Raw genomic sequence first — 18,654 nt, 5'->3', positions numbered from 1 at the left:
CAACCCCCTGATCATTTTGTATGCCTCTATTAAGTCTCCTCTTAACCTTCTTCTCTCCAACGAAAACAACCTCAAGTCCATCAGCCTTTCCTCATAAGATTTTCCCTCCATACCAGGCAACATCCTGGTAAATCTCCTCTGCACCCGCTCCAAAGCCTCCACGTCCTTCCTATAATGCGGTGACCAGAACTGTACGCAAGACTCCAAATGCGGCCGTACCAGAGTTTTGTACAGCTGCAACATGACCTCCTGACTCCGGAACTCAATCCCTCTACCAATAAAGGCCAACACTCCATAGGCCTTCTTCACAACCCTATCAACCTGGGTGGCAACTTTCAGGGATCTATGTACATGGACACCTAGATCCCTCTGCTCAGCCACACTTTCAAGAACTTTACCATTAGCCAAATATTCCGCATTCCTGTTATTCCTTCCAAAGTGAATCACCTCACACTTCTCTACATTAAACTCCATTTGCCACCTCTCAGCCCAGCTCTGCAGCTTATCTATATCCCTCTGTAACCTGCTATATCCTTCCACACTGTCGACAACACCACCGACTTTAGTGTCGTCTGCAAATTTACTCACCCACCCTTCTGCGCCTTCCTCTAGGTCATTGATAAAAATGACAAACAGCAACGGCCCCAGAACAGATCCTTGTGGTACGCCACTTGTAACTGAACTCCATTCTGAACATTTCCCATCAGCCACCACCCTCTGTCTTCTTTCAGCTAGCCAATCTCTGATCCACATCTCTAAATCACCCTCAATCCCCAGCCTCCGTTTTTTCTGCAATAGCCTACCGTGGGGAACCTTATCAAACGCTTTACTGAAATCCATATACACCACATCAACTGCTCTACCCTCGTCTACCTGTTCAGTCACCTTCTCAAAGAACTCGATAAGGTTTGTGAGGCATGACCTACCCTTCACAAAGCCATGCTGACTATCCCTGATCATATTATTCCTATCTAGACGATTATAAATCTTGTCTCTTATAATCCCCTCCAAGACTTTACCCACTACAGACGTGAGGCTCACCGGTCTATAGTTGCCGGGGTTGTCTCTGCTCCCCTTTTTGAACAAAGGGACCACATTTGCTATCCTCCAGTCCTCTGGCACTATTCCTGTAGCCAATGATGACATAAAAATCAAAGCCAAAGGTCCAGCAATCTCTTCCCTGGCCTCCCAGAGAATCCTAGGATAAATCCCATCAGGTCCAGGGGACTTATCTATTTTCAGCCTGTCCAGAATTGCCAACACCTCTTCCCTACGTACCTCAATGCCATCTATTCTAATAGCCTGGGTCTCAGCATTCTCCTCCACAACATTATCTTTTTCCTGAGTGAATATTAGGAAAGTTAATAGAATGTTATTGCTTATTATGGGGAATTGTTTGCACAGGACATTAGCGAGGTCACATCTGGAGCACTGTGTGTAGTACTGGTCTTGGATCTAAGTGCATTAGAAGCAGAACAGATGAAATGAAAATCGCTTATTGTCACAAGTAGGCTTCAAATGAAGTTACTGTGAAAAGCCCCTAGTCGCCACATTCTGGCGCCTGTTTGGAGAGGCTGGTACGGGATTTGAACTGTGCTGCTGGCCTGCCTTGGTCTGCTTTCAAAGCCAGCGATTTAGCCCTGAGAAGGTTTCTCTGAACAGAGAAGGTTTGCTAGACTAAATACCAGAAATGGGCAGGTGGTTTATGAGGATAGGCGATTTTAGAGGAGTTAGAGGCAACTTGATCAAAACCTTTAAGATCCTGAGAGGTATTGACAGGGTGAACGTGGAAAGGATGTTTCCTCTTATCAGAGAAATCGGAGTCACTGTTTAAAAATAAGGGATCATGGAGCAGCACGGGGGCGCAGTGGGTTAGCCCTGCAGCCTCACGGCGCCGAGGTCCCAGGTTCGATCCCGGCTCTGGGTCACTATCCGTATGGAGTTTGCACATTCTCCCCGTGTTTGCGTGGGTTTCACCCCCACAACCCAAAGATGTGCAAGCTAGGTGGACTGGCCATGCTAAATTGCCCTTTAATTGGAAAAAAAATAATTGGGTACACTAAATGCATTTTAAAAAGGGGATCACTCATTGAAGACAGAGGAGAATGTTTTCTCGGAGGGTCATGAGTCTCTGGAACACTCTTCCTCAAAAGGCAGTGGAAGCAGAGTCTTTGAATATTTATTTTAAGGTTGAGTTCTATGGATTCATGATTAATAAGGGGGTGAAACGTTATTGGGAGTAGGCAGGAATGGGAGGTTGAGGTTACAATCAGATCAGCCATGATCTTTTGGAATGGTAGAGCAGGGGCCAAGTGGCCTGCTCCTAATTCATTTGTTCGTATGTAGTTCAAACGGAAGGCCCACCACAACCCGAGGGTAACTCGGGAACAGACAAGAAATGCAACATTGGCAGTCCTGTCCATGTTCAGAGAGCAAATATATTTTAAATCTCAATTTGTGTTACTGTTCACAAGAGATTATATTATTATAACACGTGGAGCATATCCCCAAGGAACAACCGGATTATTCCCCGATTATTTTTCATATATCCTTAGTACTTCATCATTGGAAGTTTAAATAGCCGATTTGCTTACTTTACTGTCTTGTACTCTCCAGCTGTTCAATTGTGACTAGTGTTATGAATTACATTTGAGCCAGGTGAAAGTGCAACAGAAATAATAGATATATTTATGAAATTGTGAATTAAGCCATTACAGAAATACAGAATCTTTTGCTGAAAAAAAAAAATGATGCAGCAACCTCTTGATTTTAAGGACTTTTAATTCATCAAAATTAAAGCATCCAGCTGCTTGAGTGTTTGAGTCACTTGGATTTCATTATGCGAACAGCAAGTTGAAAATAAAAATATTGCATTGATGTTTGTTATAAAAACATTTGTGCTTTTATGCTACCAGCAAGATCAGATCTTTTGAACTGCATTTTGTCTTTTGTTTGCTGAGTCGCTACCTTAGAGCAGCACAGCACCGTGACGTCAAATAGTTACTTCAAGCATGGAGGCACAAAACACCAAGTAATCTTATTGCTAATTTTGATATTTTTTTTTTTTAATTTATAAATGGAAGAGGAGAATTGTTGGAGTTGCATTCTTAGAATAAGTATTTATAAATTTATGGGCAGCACGGTAGCATTGTGGATAGCACAATTGCTTCACAGCTCCAGGGTCCCAGGTTTGATTCCAGCTTGGGTCACTGTCTTTGTGGAGTCTGCACGTTCTCCCAGTGTGTGTGTGGGTTTCCTCCGGGTGCTCCGGTTTCCTCCCACAGTCCAAAGATGTGCAGGTTAGGTGGAATGGCCATGATAAATTGCCCTTAGTGTTGGGTGGGGTTACTGGATTACGGGGATAGGGTGGAGGTGTTGACCTTGGGTAGGGTGCTCTTTCCAAGAGCCGGTGCAGGTTCGACGGGCCGAATGGTCTCCTTCTGCACTGTAATTTCTATGAAATTCAAAAGTTCTCACTATGTTTGGTGATGCAAGAAACTTAATTTTCATCTATTGTATTGGTCTCCAATTACTAAAGCCTCAAAATTATCTTGAAATAATACCTTGTGAAATAAAAAAGATCTTCTTAATAGATTGCTTGAATTCACAATGGACTACATTTTGTGATCTGTGGAAGCAAATGGCCTGGTCTTAATTTCCTTAGGGAAAGTTTTTTAGAATTTCTTCCCACCATCAACACATGAAATTTCCTGGATTCCAGCAGCGTAGGAACCTTAAAATGCTGCGAAAACTTCTATATCTTTTCAATTAAATTGTACTTAACCCAATATCTTTTTTTTTTTAAGCTATGAGTTGCATGTTTCCACAACCTTTGGAGTATTCTTAAAATTTATCATCCTCCTTGAAGCAGATTTGATTTTGTCCTTGTATACTGCAGCCTTACTGTCAGACTAAATTAAAACCAACATTGTCGATGTTGTGCAGTCCTTTGAGGTCCCAGATTATCCTTCTCTCAATTTTTTATCCAATCAAACCCCAATTCAGTTCTGAGAGTCTCTTCATAATTAAGATCACAAACCAGCACGCTTGCACAGAATATTGTGCTTTTAAGGCTGGGAACTTAGCATTGGACAGAATAATCTAAATGTCATTTCACCAAGATCTAGAATAAAATTAGAATCAGTTGTTCGAACAATCTGCCAAATTCCCAGAAGACATAATCCAGCACTTATACATTGTCATCACCCAAAGTCATGCCCATCTTTCCCACAGCTCCATGTTTGAATCTCTCCCAGTTGGATTTCCAACACTGCTAAAGCACCGAAACAGCACTAGCCCAAATCACAAATGACATCACCCCAACTGTGGTGTATGTTCCCACCTTGTTATCCTCAATTGCTTTACAGCTGTTACTTGCCCAACCACAACATTCTCGCAATACTTTGCCTCCAGTGTCCAGCTCAACAGAACTGCTCTCGCATGCTTCCATTCTTAAACTTCAACCAACTATAATCAAACCACCACCAACCAGTAAATGGCTGCTATTCCCATACCCAGGTCACCTTCAAAAATCCTCAAGGACGTATGGAGTGCCCTCCTCATCCACTTGCAAGGACTCAACATCACACTGGACATTGGGTCAGCTACCACACACGGGTGGATCGCCAAGCTGTACCACACCGATGTTTCTCAGTTTGTGCACTGCCTCAGTTCCTAGGTCATTTAACTGCAGCTCATCAATTACTGTATGCCAATTTTGTCCAGTTAAACATTGGCAACACCATACTCATGGTTTCAGCCCAGCACAAATGCCATACCCTTGTTGTTAATTCTATCCCTTTCGCCAATCACCATCTCGTGCTTAACCAGACTGTCTGAAAACTGACCGTTTTACCGAAAAGCTCCTGAGCCCACATTACCACCGCAAAGACTACCTTCATATCAATGACACAATCCAACTCTGCCCATTTTCTGCCAAATCCTCATCAGTTACAGAAGCAATGATATCAATACTACCCTCATTCGGCTACCTGTAGCCCACTAGACACAGTCCTGCCCATTCAGCAATTCAGTTACAATTGCTCCCAGCTTTGCAAACTTCAAATTTAAAATGGTCATCTATGTATTCATATTTGTTTATGGTCCCACCCATCTGCGTAATCTCTCTGAGACCTGTAATCACTGCAGAACTCTCTGTTCCTCTGGCTTATTTTGAAGTTCCTCTCCTTCACCCTTCAGCCACCTCGACCTAGCTCCTATGTTCTCAAAATCCCTGATACAACCATCTGCCATACTCTCATTCTTTAAAGCTCACCCGACTTAGCCAACCCTTCTATTCATTTCATGATTGCCTCAGTGAACTTCCTGGAGGTTTAATTTTACATTAAAGGGGTAATATAAATGCAATTTCTTGTTGTTACTTAATATTATACATCAAACTCATTTCATTTTGCCAATTTTTGTAATGCATCCCCTTTCACTATGTATGCAATTAATCACATTAAGTTCAATTACAAGTCAATACATTATTTTGCTTCATGTTTTAAAGCTCATTATTGAATGTTATATTGTTACCCGATATCACAAAGATTCAGTCCTCCAATATAATGATGGCATAATAAAAAGTAAAACAAGTGGAATTATATTTTAATCTATTAGTCAAGAAAGCAATACATTATTTATAAAATGAAAGTCAACTAGATACTTACCAGTAAGGTCTTTAGCTAAATCTGGGTGGTTCACAAGGCAGTGACTCGCAAACTTTACACATTCAAGGCGGATGGGAACATGGATGTCATTGAATCTACAAGGAAGAATTGCAGTAATAATGGGGAGGATAGAAACTGAATTTATTAAATGGAAAATCTATGTAATGAACATCTTCATGACATCAGGTAATATTTTAAGTTACCCACTGGAACCACTATAATCAGAAGAATAAATACTCAGATCCGAATAAGGTAGGTTTGGCAAAGTTTTGGTGTGTAGCACAACAATTGACTGCAACTCTCCAATTACCAGTTGGAGCATCTATCCCAAATTCCCTTTTCTATCGCATGAATGCCCATTTAGCAAGTGCTTCAGCTAATATATTTGACACTTGGAAATCTGCATTCTTTCTTTGCTTTCATCCTAAAAACATTTTTGCAAATTTGAATGAAAACAAGGAAAGGAAGATATTGAAGACTCCATGGTTAAATATGGAAAATATTATTTAACTCAAAATTCTTCCATAGTCAACCAATTCACTACCATCTCTTCCAAACACCAAAATGTATTAAATTAATTCATCAATACTTTTATAATTCTCCCTTTAGAAAAAAAACAAGTCCTTTGCCAAATTGCTGAGGCGACAATCTAGCTACGAGTCTTCAGAATATAGGAAATAGGTGCAGATGACTTGTCCCCTTGAACGTGCACTGCCATTCATTAAGTCATGGCTGATTTGTTTACAGCCTTAATTCCACTTTTCTGCCTTACCCCCATAATTGTAGACTCCCTTTGCAGGTCAAAAATCTGTCGAACTCAGCTGTGAATATACTCAATGACCTAGCCTCCTCTGCTCTCAGAGAAGGGAATTCCCAAAATGATAGACCCTCCAAAGAAATTCTCTCTTCCCAATCCCAAATGGGAAACCCCTTATTTTGAAACTTTGCCCTCTTTAGATTCCCATAAAAGGAAAACAACAACCTCTTGGAATCTACCCTGCAAGATCTTGTAGGTTTCAATAATACCTACTTCTAAACTCCAATAGGCCCAAACTTCTCAACCTTTCTTCACAATACAAACCCCTCATCCCAGGAATAGGCCAAGTAAACTTTCTCTGAACTGCTTCCACATATGTACACCCCTCCCTAAATAAAGACCAGCATAACTGTATGCAGTACTCCAGGTGTGGTCCCGTCAATACTCTGTCCAATTGTAACAAGACATCCACATGTTACATAACATCCACCTTGAAATAAAGGCAGCATTGCATATACCCCCCAAAACTACTTAGATGTTCCTGCATCTAGCTTTACTAATTCCTGTAAAAGAACACCAGATCCCTTTGTACAGCAGCATTCTGCAGTCTCTCTCCATTAAAATAACATTCTGCACTTCTATTCTTCACAAAGTGGACAATCTCACATTTTCCCACATTATACTCCATTGCCACATTTTTGCCTACTCACTTAACCCATTTGCGTACCTCTCTGCAGATTATTTGCATCCTCCTCACAGCTCGTTTTCCTATCCATCTTGGCATCAGCAAATTGGGCTAAAATACACTGACACGGAACCCCACCAGCCAAGTCATTAATACAGATCATATATAGTTCAGGCTCCAGCACGGATCCTGTTGCACTCCACTAGTTCCGTATTATTAACCTGAAAATTACCCACTATTTCCAATTCAGTTAACCAATCCTCTATCCATGTTAAGATCGCCAACACCATGAGCTCTTCTCTTGGGCAGTAATGTCTTATGCCACATAGTATTGAATGTCTTTGGGAAATCCAAAAACATCACATCTACGATCCATCCATCCTGCTCATAACAGCCTCAAAAAATAATTGTCACTTTATTGGATCCAGGGGGGCCCCAATCAACCTTTAGACTCATTAGTGTTACGTACTGATCATGATGTTTTAAATTCCTCAGCTGGTTTTAAATTCCTCGTTGCTTTATGCCCCTTGATTTTCTACTATTCTTTGTGTGAACAAACAAAGAACAAAGAAATGTACAGCCCGGGAACAGGCCCTTCGGCCCTCCAAGTCCGTGCCGACCATGCTGCCCGACTAAACTACAATCTTCTACACTTCCTGGGTCCATATCCCTCTATTCCCATCCTATTCATGTATTTGTCAAGATGCCCCTTAAATGTCACTATCGCCCCTGCTTCCACCACCTCCTCCGGTAACGAGTTCCAGGCACCCACTACCCTCTGCGTAAAAAACTTGCCTCGTACAGCTACTCTAAACCTTGCCCCTCTCACCTTAAACCTATGCCCCCTAGTAATTGACTCCTCTACCCCGGGGAAAAGCCTCTGACTATCCACTCTGTCTATGCCCCTCATAATTTTGTAGACCTCTATCAGGTCGCCCCTCAACCTCCTTCGTTCCAGTGAGAACAAACCGAGTTTATTCAACCGCTCCTCATAGCTAATGCCCTCCATACCAGGCAACATTCTGGTAAATCTCTTCTGCACCCTCTCTAAAGCCTCCACATCCTTCTGGTAGTGTGGCGACCAGAATTGAACACTATACTCCAAGTGTGGCCTAACTAAGGTTCTATACAGCTGCAACATGACTTGCCAATTCTTATACTCAATGCCCCGGCCAATGAAGGCAAGCATGCCGTATGCCTTCTTGACTACCTTCTCCACCTGTGTTGCCCCTTTCAGTGACCTGTGGACATGTACTCCTAGATCTCTTTGACTTTCAATACTCTTGAGGGTGCTGTGAAGACCGATATTAAATACACATTCAAAGACTCCGCTATTTCCTAATTTCCCTATTATTAATTCTCATCCCCCAAAGGAATCAACGTTTATTTTAAGTGCACGGTTCCTTTTTAAAAAAAATATTTTTATTCTCCATTTTCACTTTCTTCAAAATGTACACCCCACCAACAAACAGTAAACGGTAACAAATACAATGTCAATCCCCTTATTAACAACAACGATCCCATCCTCCCACCAACCCCCCCAAACAACGGCCCGCATGACAATACAAGCATCAAATAAAACGAAACCTCCGAAGGAGAAAGAAAAAAGAAATCAGGAATTGCCCATTGTCACCATTGACATATATAGTCCCCCCCCACCCCTAACATTCAACGCCATCCAATCCCCAAAAGAGTGTGCGCTGTTCCTTTTTACATACTTGTAGACGCATTTACAGTGTTAATATTTATTTCTGGTTTACTCATTTTATATTTTGAAGTCATCCTTTGATAGTTTCTAAAATTTACCCAATCTTCTGGCCTACCACTAATTTTCAGAACATTGCATTCTTCTTTCAATTTGAAACCATCCTTAACTTATATAGCTCTAGATGGTACATTCTTCTCAAAGTGTCTTTCTTACCAAATTGAGTACATCTTTGTTTAGAGATGTGAAATATATCCTTAAATGTCTACTTTTGCTGATCAATCTTCTCGTCTTTTACTTATTTTCCCAGTCCACTGTAGGCAACTCAATCTTCATATGCTTGTCTTCATTTAAGTTTAAGGCACTAGTTTCGGATCCAAGTTTCTCACCCTCAAACTAAATGTGAAATTCTGTCAGGTTGTGATCATTCTTACCTGGAGGATCCTTTTACTTCGATATCACTTATTAATTCTGTCTCATTACTTATGGCCATGTCTAAAATAGTCTAGTCCCGGTTGGTTCCAGAATATACTGTTCTAAATTGCTCCAAATACATTATATGAACTCACCCTCGGGATTATCATTGTTAATTTGATTTGTTCGATTTATAAGATTAAAATAACTCTCAATCCCCATTATTTCTTGAGTTATATTCCGTCCTACAATGTAGCTACTGCTGGAAGGCATATAAACTAATGCTACCAGTGACTTCTTATCCTTGCTTTTCTTTCACCTTCACTATTATAGATTCCACAAATTGGATCTTTAAAGCCAAAATAGTTTCTCACTACTGTATGGATTTCATCCTTTATTAACAGAGCTACTGCACCTCCCTTCTTTCCTATTCTTTTGAAATGTCAAATAACAAGGCTGGGACCTGAATATTCAAGGTTATTTTGTAACCATGTCTCTGCAATTGCTATTATATCATACCCATTTACTTCTATTTGTGCTATCAATTTTATTTTTGTATAACTTTTGCTGCATTCATTACTTTTTTTCCCCTACTCAGACCTTATTTGAAGGTGCATTCTGTCATTTGCCATCAAAGACTGGGTATCATCCATTATCATCATTCCTCCACTACTGCCTTGTCCTGTCTCATTAACTTTCCACATCTTCCCTCATACGAACAGTCCCCATCCACCCCGAACCCCCAACTCTTTACTTGCAGCTTAAATAGAAATGTGCAGCAAACTAGCAAGAGATATTAAAAACCGTATCACCCATCACCTTCACCACAAATCAGGTCAATTTCTAGCCCAGCCTTCTATATAATAAAGAATTGGGCTACAGATTTGGTTGCAGGAGTGGGGGCACAGGAGAGAAAAAAAAGAGGGGGTAGGGCAGGGGAAAAGAAATCCTGAAAGTGAGAGAACAGATTTAGCATTCATTTCAAATTACAATTTTCTCAACATAATGGCTGGTCCAGCTGGTTTGACAGCTCACACATGCTAAAAAGATCAAATTACATGAACAAACTGGTCATACACAAGGACCAGCTTCTTTATATTCACACAAGCTATGGTAAAATAAAAATGAAGTTTAGCAATGTATCCATTTTTCCTGACTTTTTTTTTTTAAAAACAGACTCAATAATCAGTATTAATATATTCACTTTCTGAGCAGGCTTGTGCCAATTCCAGCTGATGTCATCACCTATAATCCCTTTTTCCTGTGACTTTTTTTTTTTGTTTCCTCTCTACTTGATAATCCACTTCCCTCCTAAATGCCAAGATCAATTCAGCCTCAATAGACATCTGCACTAAAGGATTCCACATTCCTATAATCTTTTGTATTAAAAATATAATTTCAGACTCCTTACTCTATCTTTCAAATCTGTATTTATAGTTGCTGATCTGCATGGCCTTTCAGGCAGTGAATTCCAGATGAAAGAATTCCTCCTCCCAATTACTTAAAATCCCATACCTGAGATTTTGATGTTTCTGCTAATAGAAACAAGACATTCCTATCTACTCTCTCTCTCAGCCCCTCAATTTTATACATCCCAATTCAAATCTCCTGTTTGTACAGAGAAAGCTATAATAATAATAATCTTTATTAGTGTCACAAGTAGGCTTACATTAACATTGCAATGAAGTTACTGTGAGAATCCCCTGGTCGCCACATTCCCAAGAATTCAGAATGATCAATTCACCTGACAAGCACGTATTTAACGGACTGTCCAATCTTTCCTTACAAGTGAAGTTCTTCATTCTTGGCAAAATCTTGTAAATCACTTCTGTACACTCTGTAGTGTGATCACATCCTTCCTGTCATCTTCAACATCTTCCGGTTGTAATGAAAGGTCATTGACCTAAATTGCTAGCTCTCTCTACAAACACTATTTGCCCTGTTGGGTTTCATCAGCATTTTCTATTCTATTTTCAGATTTCCAGCATCTACAGCATTTCATTTTTGTTCAAGCTGAAGTCAGCCAGCTCCTCCTAAACTAATCATGCACCTGTTAATGCAACTACGAAAAAGGGAAGGACAACTGTTCAGATGAAAGTAGAATGCTTTAAAAAGTGGTTCTTAAAAAGTATCAAGAACTGCTGCAAAGGTCAGACATGATTACACAGAAAATACAGCACAGCAGTCCAAGCCAGTGCCTAGGCTCCACTTAAACCTTCTCCCACCCTTCATCCATCAGCAGAGCCTTCCGTTTCCTATCTCACATATGCTTATCTAGCTTCCCTTTAAATGCAGCTGCAATATTCGCCATTACTCTCTAAAGTAGCAAGTTTCACATTCATATCACATTTGAGGTATAGACGTTGGCTTCTGAATTTCCAATTTGATTTCTTGGCTATTATCTTTGCTCTTTTCAAGTGGAAACGCTCTGCCTAAAATTATGAAAAACGGGTCACTGTTGTATCAAAACTTTCAGGTCACTGCTGAGCCAGAACCGGCTTATTCATTCTTGTAAATCATTTTTATACCCTCGCCTTTCGGTCTAGATCTTGTTATAATAGTGACCAGAACTATATACGAGTACTCCAAGATTGACCATGGTATGATAAATGTTTTGCATAGCGTCTCTACTTTTTAATTCTACGCTTTAGAAATTGTGCTGGTTTCACCCCATTTTAAAACTAAAATAAAACTGACCTTATAAACCTGAATCATTATTTTTAAATGTTAATTTGTGGTTGCACTTTCAGCTCCCTTCAATCCTCTTCTTTTTAGATTATTTTCTTGGTAATGTGGCCTTTTTAAAAAATATCTCCATTATCTATATTGAAATTAATTTTTTCAAATTAGATGCCCATTCTACAAGTTTATTAATATCCTGCAATTTTCTGCAGCCTTCCCATTGACTGCTCCCCCAATAATTTGGGGTCACCCACAAATTTAAATATTGTGTTTGAATTTCAAAGTCTAAACTTTTAATATAAATTATGAACAAGTAGTCCTAGCATGGTGGGCAGCAGGGTGGCACAGTGATTAGCACTGGGGCCTTACAGCTCCAGGGATCTAGGTTCAACTCCCACACAGATCATCTGTGTGGAGTTTGCACTTTCTCCCAGTGTCTGCGTGGTTTCCTCCGGGTGGTCCGGTTTCCTCCCACAGTCCAAAGATGTGCAGGTTAGGTGGATTGGCCAAGCTAAATTGCCCTTCGTGTCCAAAGGTTAGGTGGGGTCACTGCATTTATGGGATGGAGGCATGGGCTTAAGTAGGTGCTCTTTCCAAGGTCCAGTGCAGTCTCTGTGGGCTGAATGGCCTCCTTCTGCACTGTAAATTCTATGATCCTTGTGGGATCTCATGCACTTACCCCTACTCCCGCTTCTCATCTAGCATTTTTTCTAATCTGCTACTTGTCCTCTAACTCTGCATGCTATGACCTTACTTGGTAGTCCAGTATGCGGCACCATTTTCGCTTTCAGAAATCGAAGATGTGCTACATTTACTACATCACGCATTTTTGCTTTGTTACCTCTTGAGAATTGAATGAAGTTGGTCAAGCAAGATTTTCCTTTTCGTTACCTCACATGCACACAATGTTTTCTTTATGGGACGTGAACGTTGCTGACTATGCAAGCAACTATAGTTCACATTTAATTGCCCTTGAAAAAGGTGATGTTGAGCCATTTTCTTGAACTTCTAATTTGTGTCAGAATATCCACAGTGCTGTCAGATAGAGAGTTCCAAGATTTCTACAGAATGGTAGTGAAGGAACGATAGTATAGTTCCAGGTCAGGATGGGAACTTCCAGTGGTGTCCCATTGCATCTGCTGCCTTGTCGATTACAAGTTTCAAAGCCATTATCAAAGGCGATTTGGCAAGTCGATGCAGTGTATCTTGCATATGGTACACATTTTGCCAGTGTGCATTGGCGGTGGAGGCAGACAATTTTAAGTTGATGGATAACGTGTCGCTCGAGCAGACCGATTTGTCCTGTAGGGTATCAACGCTGCTGAAGCACCCATCCAGGAAAGAGTATTCCATCACGTGCTTAACTTGTGTCTTGCAGATAGTGGACTTGCTTTGGGGAGTCAGGTGCTGAGTTACTCGCCACAAAATTTCCAACCTCTGACCTACTTCACCAGTGTTTCTGGTCAATAGTAACCCCCCCCCCCCCCCACTTCCCATGAACTGGAGTAGTGAGAGGCTTTGGGGGGGGGGGGGGTGAGGAGAGAGAGAGAAGAGAGAGAGACACCACTGTTCTTTTAATGAGCATTCATGAGGTGCAAATGAATGTTAATACCACGGAGGACACCAACCAGCAGAAAGACCAACCCACCATTAACAGAATTGCTACTGATTTTACACAGGCAGGTTTGACCTTTTAGTTTCCGCCAGATTCTCCGCTCCCACCTGCGGCAGGTTTACCCTATAATTAAAGGAGAATCAGAGGAGCAGGATTAATTTTTCTAGCCATTCCTGCTGCACCATTCAAGTGACTTTTGGCTGCACCATTATTGCATCGCGAAGAAGCCAAAATAAAAAAAGAGGAAGCGGGGGTCCATCTGGAAACTCAGTTGATGAGGCCGGGAGCAAAGCTCAGGGGAGCTGCCACTAAACCTCATACCAGCCAGGCCCAGCAAACAGTTGCACAGTTGGGCTTGGTTCTTGGCTGACCTTTCACCTTTATTTGGTTACAGAGCCTGGATGAGTTTGCAGATGTTATTAAACAGAGGGGCCACTCTATCTGATGGTCGGCATGGTGCTTGGCATAACAAAACCAAAGACTACTGGCGAGTGCTGATTGCTTACAATTAATTTTTAAGAACAGGTTGCAGATGTGAGATTCACTCCCAATAAGTTACCTTGTGCCGAAGAGTTAACATTTTTAGAAATGGCGTATGGGAGGATAGTTATTTATATTTAATATATTAACAAAAATATCTTTTTAGAAAATGAGTTTAAAAGAAATGGAATTCCAAGACAAGGCTCACAGATACCAAGTTAAAAGACTTAATCATACATAAAGTAATTGGTATTTGTGCTATATTAAACTACCTAAAGGAGGAAACCAAAAAACACAAAATCAGCACCAATCCAGACTGTAATGTTACTATCTGACCGCATCACCTAATAAAAAGGATTTAGAGGATACTGGATGAAATTGCTCCTTCTGGGGATTAGAGATGGTGCGAATGGCCACGTCTGTGCTGTAGCCATTTTATGATTCTCCAATTTATTACCCCAGTCTTCCTTCTCAATTTCTAAAAAATAATTTTTTCCAATTGAAAAATGAAAAAACAAATCGCTTGTCAGAAGTAGGCTTCAAATGAAGTTACTGTGAAAAGACCCTACTCGCCACATTTCGGTGCCTATTCGGAGAGGCTCGTACGGGAATTGAACCGTGCTGCTGGCCTGCCTTGGTCAGCTTTAAAAGCCAGCTATTTAGCCCTGTGCTAAACCAGCCCCAACTGAGGGGCAATTTAGTGTGGCCAATCACCTATCCTGCACACCTTTGGCTTGTGGGGGCAAGACCCACGCAGACACGGTGAGAATGTGCAAACTCAACATGAACAGTGACCAGGGGTCAGGATCAAACCGGGGTCCCAGACACGAGGCAGGAGTGCTAATCACTGTGCCGCCGTGCCTTCTTAATTATGATCAAAAGTGCCTCGGTGTTCTTCCTTTACTTCTCCCAAGTGCTCCAATTAATTCCTTATTACTTGATACAGTAGCAAATCTTCTTACAGAAAGGAGTCCGTGTACATTGTAGAAATTCCATTCAGTCTGCCTGGCCAATTAATTTCAGGACTGTCGAAATCCTCCATAATTATTTTTCTCTTTTTTCAAAACTAAGTTATCCCCAATTTATAATTTCTTCTATTACTTCCCTTCAATTATTAGGTGGTTTGTGACGATAGCGATTAGTGTGATTGACTTTCAAAAAGGAACATTATCTACCTGGCCTCTATTTCTGCTTTGCTGGTGGCTCTTTTTTCTACTGCCACGATGTTACCTCCGCTGAGTGCAGGTACTTCACACCCTGGCTTAAAATAATCAGAACCAAAACAGGTGCTACTGAATTCTTCTTCTTGAAACTGTACATGGGGGAAGGGGATAAATGAGGGAGAGAACACTGTACAGAAAATTCTGTTCCCTATTAACTCTGAAATAATAGTGTGGCAATGGAAGTAACATTCCATTTGTATCTAAAAGCGTCATCAGTCTCTCACCTTGATGTTAAAAGGTGAACGGCTAAAGTGTGTCGCCATTAACGGTCAAAAGAATTCAGAGACTATTATGGTAAATTTGTATGAATATGACAATTAATTTGCAAACCTAACATACTGTCCCCACCTGTACAGAAAATACCATTCAACCAGCCGAAGGACTTCTATCTGCTAATTCAATTAGTGGACGTAGCACTGTATTGCATCATGTCAAATATGAAAAAAAGCTGCTTTAGGTTTGTCAGGAGGAGTCAGCAATGGTCTTTGAGAACAATGCCTCAAAAACTACCTCCTGAAGTCGATGAATTGGCTCGAAATCAAGGCAAGCATACTGGATTGCCTTTCTTGTGATCTCCATCTAAAAGGAAGGGGCTCTGAGAAAGCTACTATAGGATCCTACTGATACTAGCGGGAATTCAAATGGCTCTTCGGGTTGCCATATAGTTAACAGTTACAACAAAGTTACAAAAAAACATAAGAAATAGTGGCAGGCAAGCCTTTGGCCCATTAAGCCTGCTCCGCCATTCACGGTGATTGTGGCTGATCAGATTGTGAACTTAACTCATTTTCCTGCCTGTTCCCAATATCTTCAAGACTCCCTTGTAGGTCCAGCTGCTCCAGAAGACAATAAAAATTCAAAATGAAACCACCATTTGAAACTCAAGTTAATTTTGTTTAATTTCATGCAAGGCCACATTATGTGGCCTGATACAGGATTCTAGAAAGTTGTATAGTTCGGGCTAAAGTCATCACAACTGTTTTTTAAACCAAGGCCAAATCTTGGATTTTGTCAAGGATGTGTTTCTTAATACCAAGATAACTGAAAAGGCAGTTTGGAGATTCCATGAGCCCATCTCTCATGAACTGAGCCAAGACTGTGCACTATCATCAGTCTACTTCATGTCTTCAGTACATTTCAGGTCTTCAGTACTAAATACATCTCACATCATGCACAACAGTCCCAGACATGAATAAAAAATATTGCATTAGTCTTTCATTATATTCTGTTTATGGTAGAATCACCTAGGACAGGGGCAGTCTACCGTTCTTTAGTCACCATCTTAAGAATGTTGTTCAGAAAGTGTGATGAATGTAGGCATTTCAGATATATGGGGCACGATTCAGCGACCCTGTTGCGTCCAGCACGGATCTGGGCACAACGGGTGAATTGTGCGAGGGCCCCAAAAATCAGGCTCTGCACCAGGCCAATCGCAAGTCAATCAGCTTGCGCTGCCCAGCAGGATCTGGAGGCTGGATCCCTCCCTTGCTGGGCGCAATCCAGATCAACATATTTAAATTAGCCAAATGGTGAATTTAAATACCTGGACGCCAGAGTTACCCAGTGCAGTTTGGTACTGGTCCACACAAATGCAGGCCAGGCGTAAGGGCACTTCGGGGAAGGTCTTGCAAACCACTGGAGACTCCTGGGTGGTTGGGGGACAGGGCAGGGTGATACCCTGGCACCACCAGGGTGCCCCTGCCAGAGGTGGGTGTGGGGGGGGAAATCAGTTCGCCAGCAGGCCTCAGTGGGGAGAAGAGACCAGAAGAACAGCAAGATGCTGATGAATTGCAGGTTTTTTCCCCTAGGCATTACAGCAACGAGAAACACCCCACTAACACTGCCCAAAAGCAGACTTTAATATTTGTCCACTGAACTGCAGCCATTGTAAAATATGTATTTGGTGCAGTAATGGTCAAAAGCTGGGTTAGTATGTGACTGGTGCAGTGGTGTTTTTTTTTTTTTTAAATCCTGGTTTGCAAATCAGCTCGGCTTTGTGGTTAGAGACACAATTAAAGCATCGTTATAAGTTGGGCTAATGGAATTTTGTTTACATAAAGGTGGTTCCGTGGGCAGTAAGTAATTAGAAGCAATCGGCTCGATTCTCCAGCCACGCTCCGCTGGAAAAGCAGCTCGCCACGGCGCAGTATGGCTGGTGAAAGCTGGGAGACCGCGCTCCCGGGATCGACCCGGCTCACAGCGCCTCGCAAGATTCAATGCAATCTCGCGAGACGTTGCAAGGGGAATCCCACCCACAATGGGTGAATCACTTTTTAGCATATCTGTATATTAGATCAAGGCAGTAACCTTACACCAATGTGCAGATTCCAGAGGTGCCTGAAGCTTTGGGATTCAATCCCTTCGCCTTGGGGACCTCGGGCAACCACGGTTTGACACTGGTCCCCACAAATGGGGACCAGACGGAACGGCAGTCATGGGAGTCCCCAAGGCGATCAGAGGCCCCCAGCTGCACGCCCTTTGGGCAGTGGTGCCCTGGCAATGCTTATACCACCTGGTGGCCAGGTGACATTGCCAGCAGGCAGCAACACTGCCAGGTGCCAAGCTGGCATTTTTTGAACACGCGTGATCGAGCTGGGGTGGACCGAGGACAAGAGGTCAGGGATTCTTTTCGGGGCGCCATTTTAAAATGGCATCCTGATCTCTCACTACAATGGTGAGTTCCGGCGAGCAGAGCTCCCCATTGTGAAAAACTGGCCAAGTGCAGCCTCGGCTGTGCGTTCCCCATTCAGGCCCCTTATTCAAAACAAGTCACGTTGAATAGTCATGTATTTCTCAGCACTGCGAGTGCCGGGAAACATGCGGCTAAACGCGCTCACTCGGGGACTTCATTCACTTTTGAGAAGATCGTGCCCATTATGTTCAGCTTTAGTAAGATGATATAGCTTGTGAGAGGAGCCGTGAGCTGCAGCAGCCAGGTGCTGAGTTTCAGTTTTGAAGTCAGTTAAAGATTGGGATGTGGACAGACCAGCAGTGTCCGAAAAGGCTGGCAGGTTAAACAGTAGTTTGACAGACAAGAATCTGTAGGTAGGTTCCTGAAGGATCTCTCTCAAAACCGTTTATCCAAGACATCTCTTTACAGCAAGCATTCCTGGGTCGGCTGACAGGAATGGGTTTTGCTCGAGTGAAGATAAAAGATAGCAGTTGGGAATTAGTATTTTATTTCATTGCCCAGTATCGGTTGACTGGTAAATAGAAGTTATTTTCTTTATGATGTTAAAGTTAGTAATAAAGTTTGTTTCAATATACCATATCCCCATAAGCGCATGGAATCACTCCACTTTCCTCACGGTCTTAAAAGTTAATTAAAATATTGGGGTTTCTATCCAGTATCCCAGCAACTGTTGGGATCTGGTCCGGGATCATAATAGGAGATATAATTTTAAGATGTGACCATAAAGATATT

The 18,654-nt window shown here is 41.8% G+C and overlaps 1 protein-coding gene across 3 annotated transcripts in view; it reads right to left on the bottom strand.

Annotated features, from left to right (window-relative positions):
- The window catches only part of pds5b (PDS5 cohesin associated factor B), a 289,329-nt gene that overhangs the window by 144,849 nt on the left and 125,826 nt on the right, over nt 1–18,654 (bottom strand). For all 3 annotated transcript variants that reach the window (XM_072477000.1, XM_072477001.1, XM_072477002.1), the window contains exon 10: nt 5,670–5,764. In XM_072477000.1, coding sequence (XP_072333101.1) covers nt 5,670–5,764 — 95 coding nt within the window. The remainder of the gene's footprint in view (nt 1–5,669; nt 5,765–18,654) is intronic.

This window comes from Scyliorhinus torazame, chromosome 15 (genome assembly GCF_047496885.1).
Source record: "Scyliorhinus torazame isolate Kashiwa2021f chromosome 15, sScyTor2.1, whole genome shotgun sequence".
NCBI lineage: Eukaryota > Metazoa > Chordata > Chondrichthyes > Carcharhiniformes > Scyliorhinidae > Scyliorhinus > Scyliorhinus torazame.
This window is presented reverse-complemented; position numbering and strand designations above follow the sequence as displayed.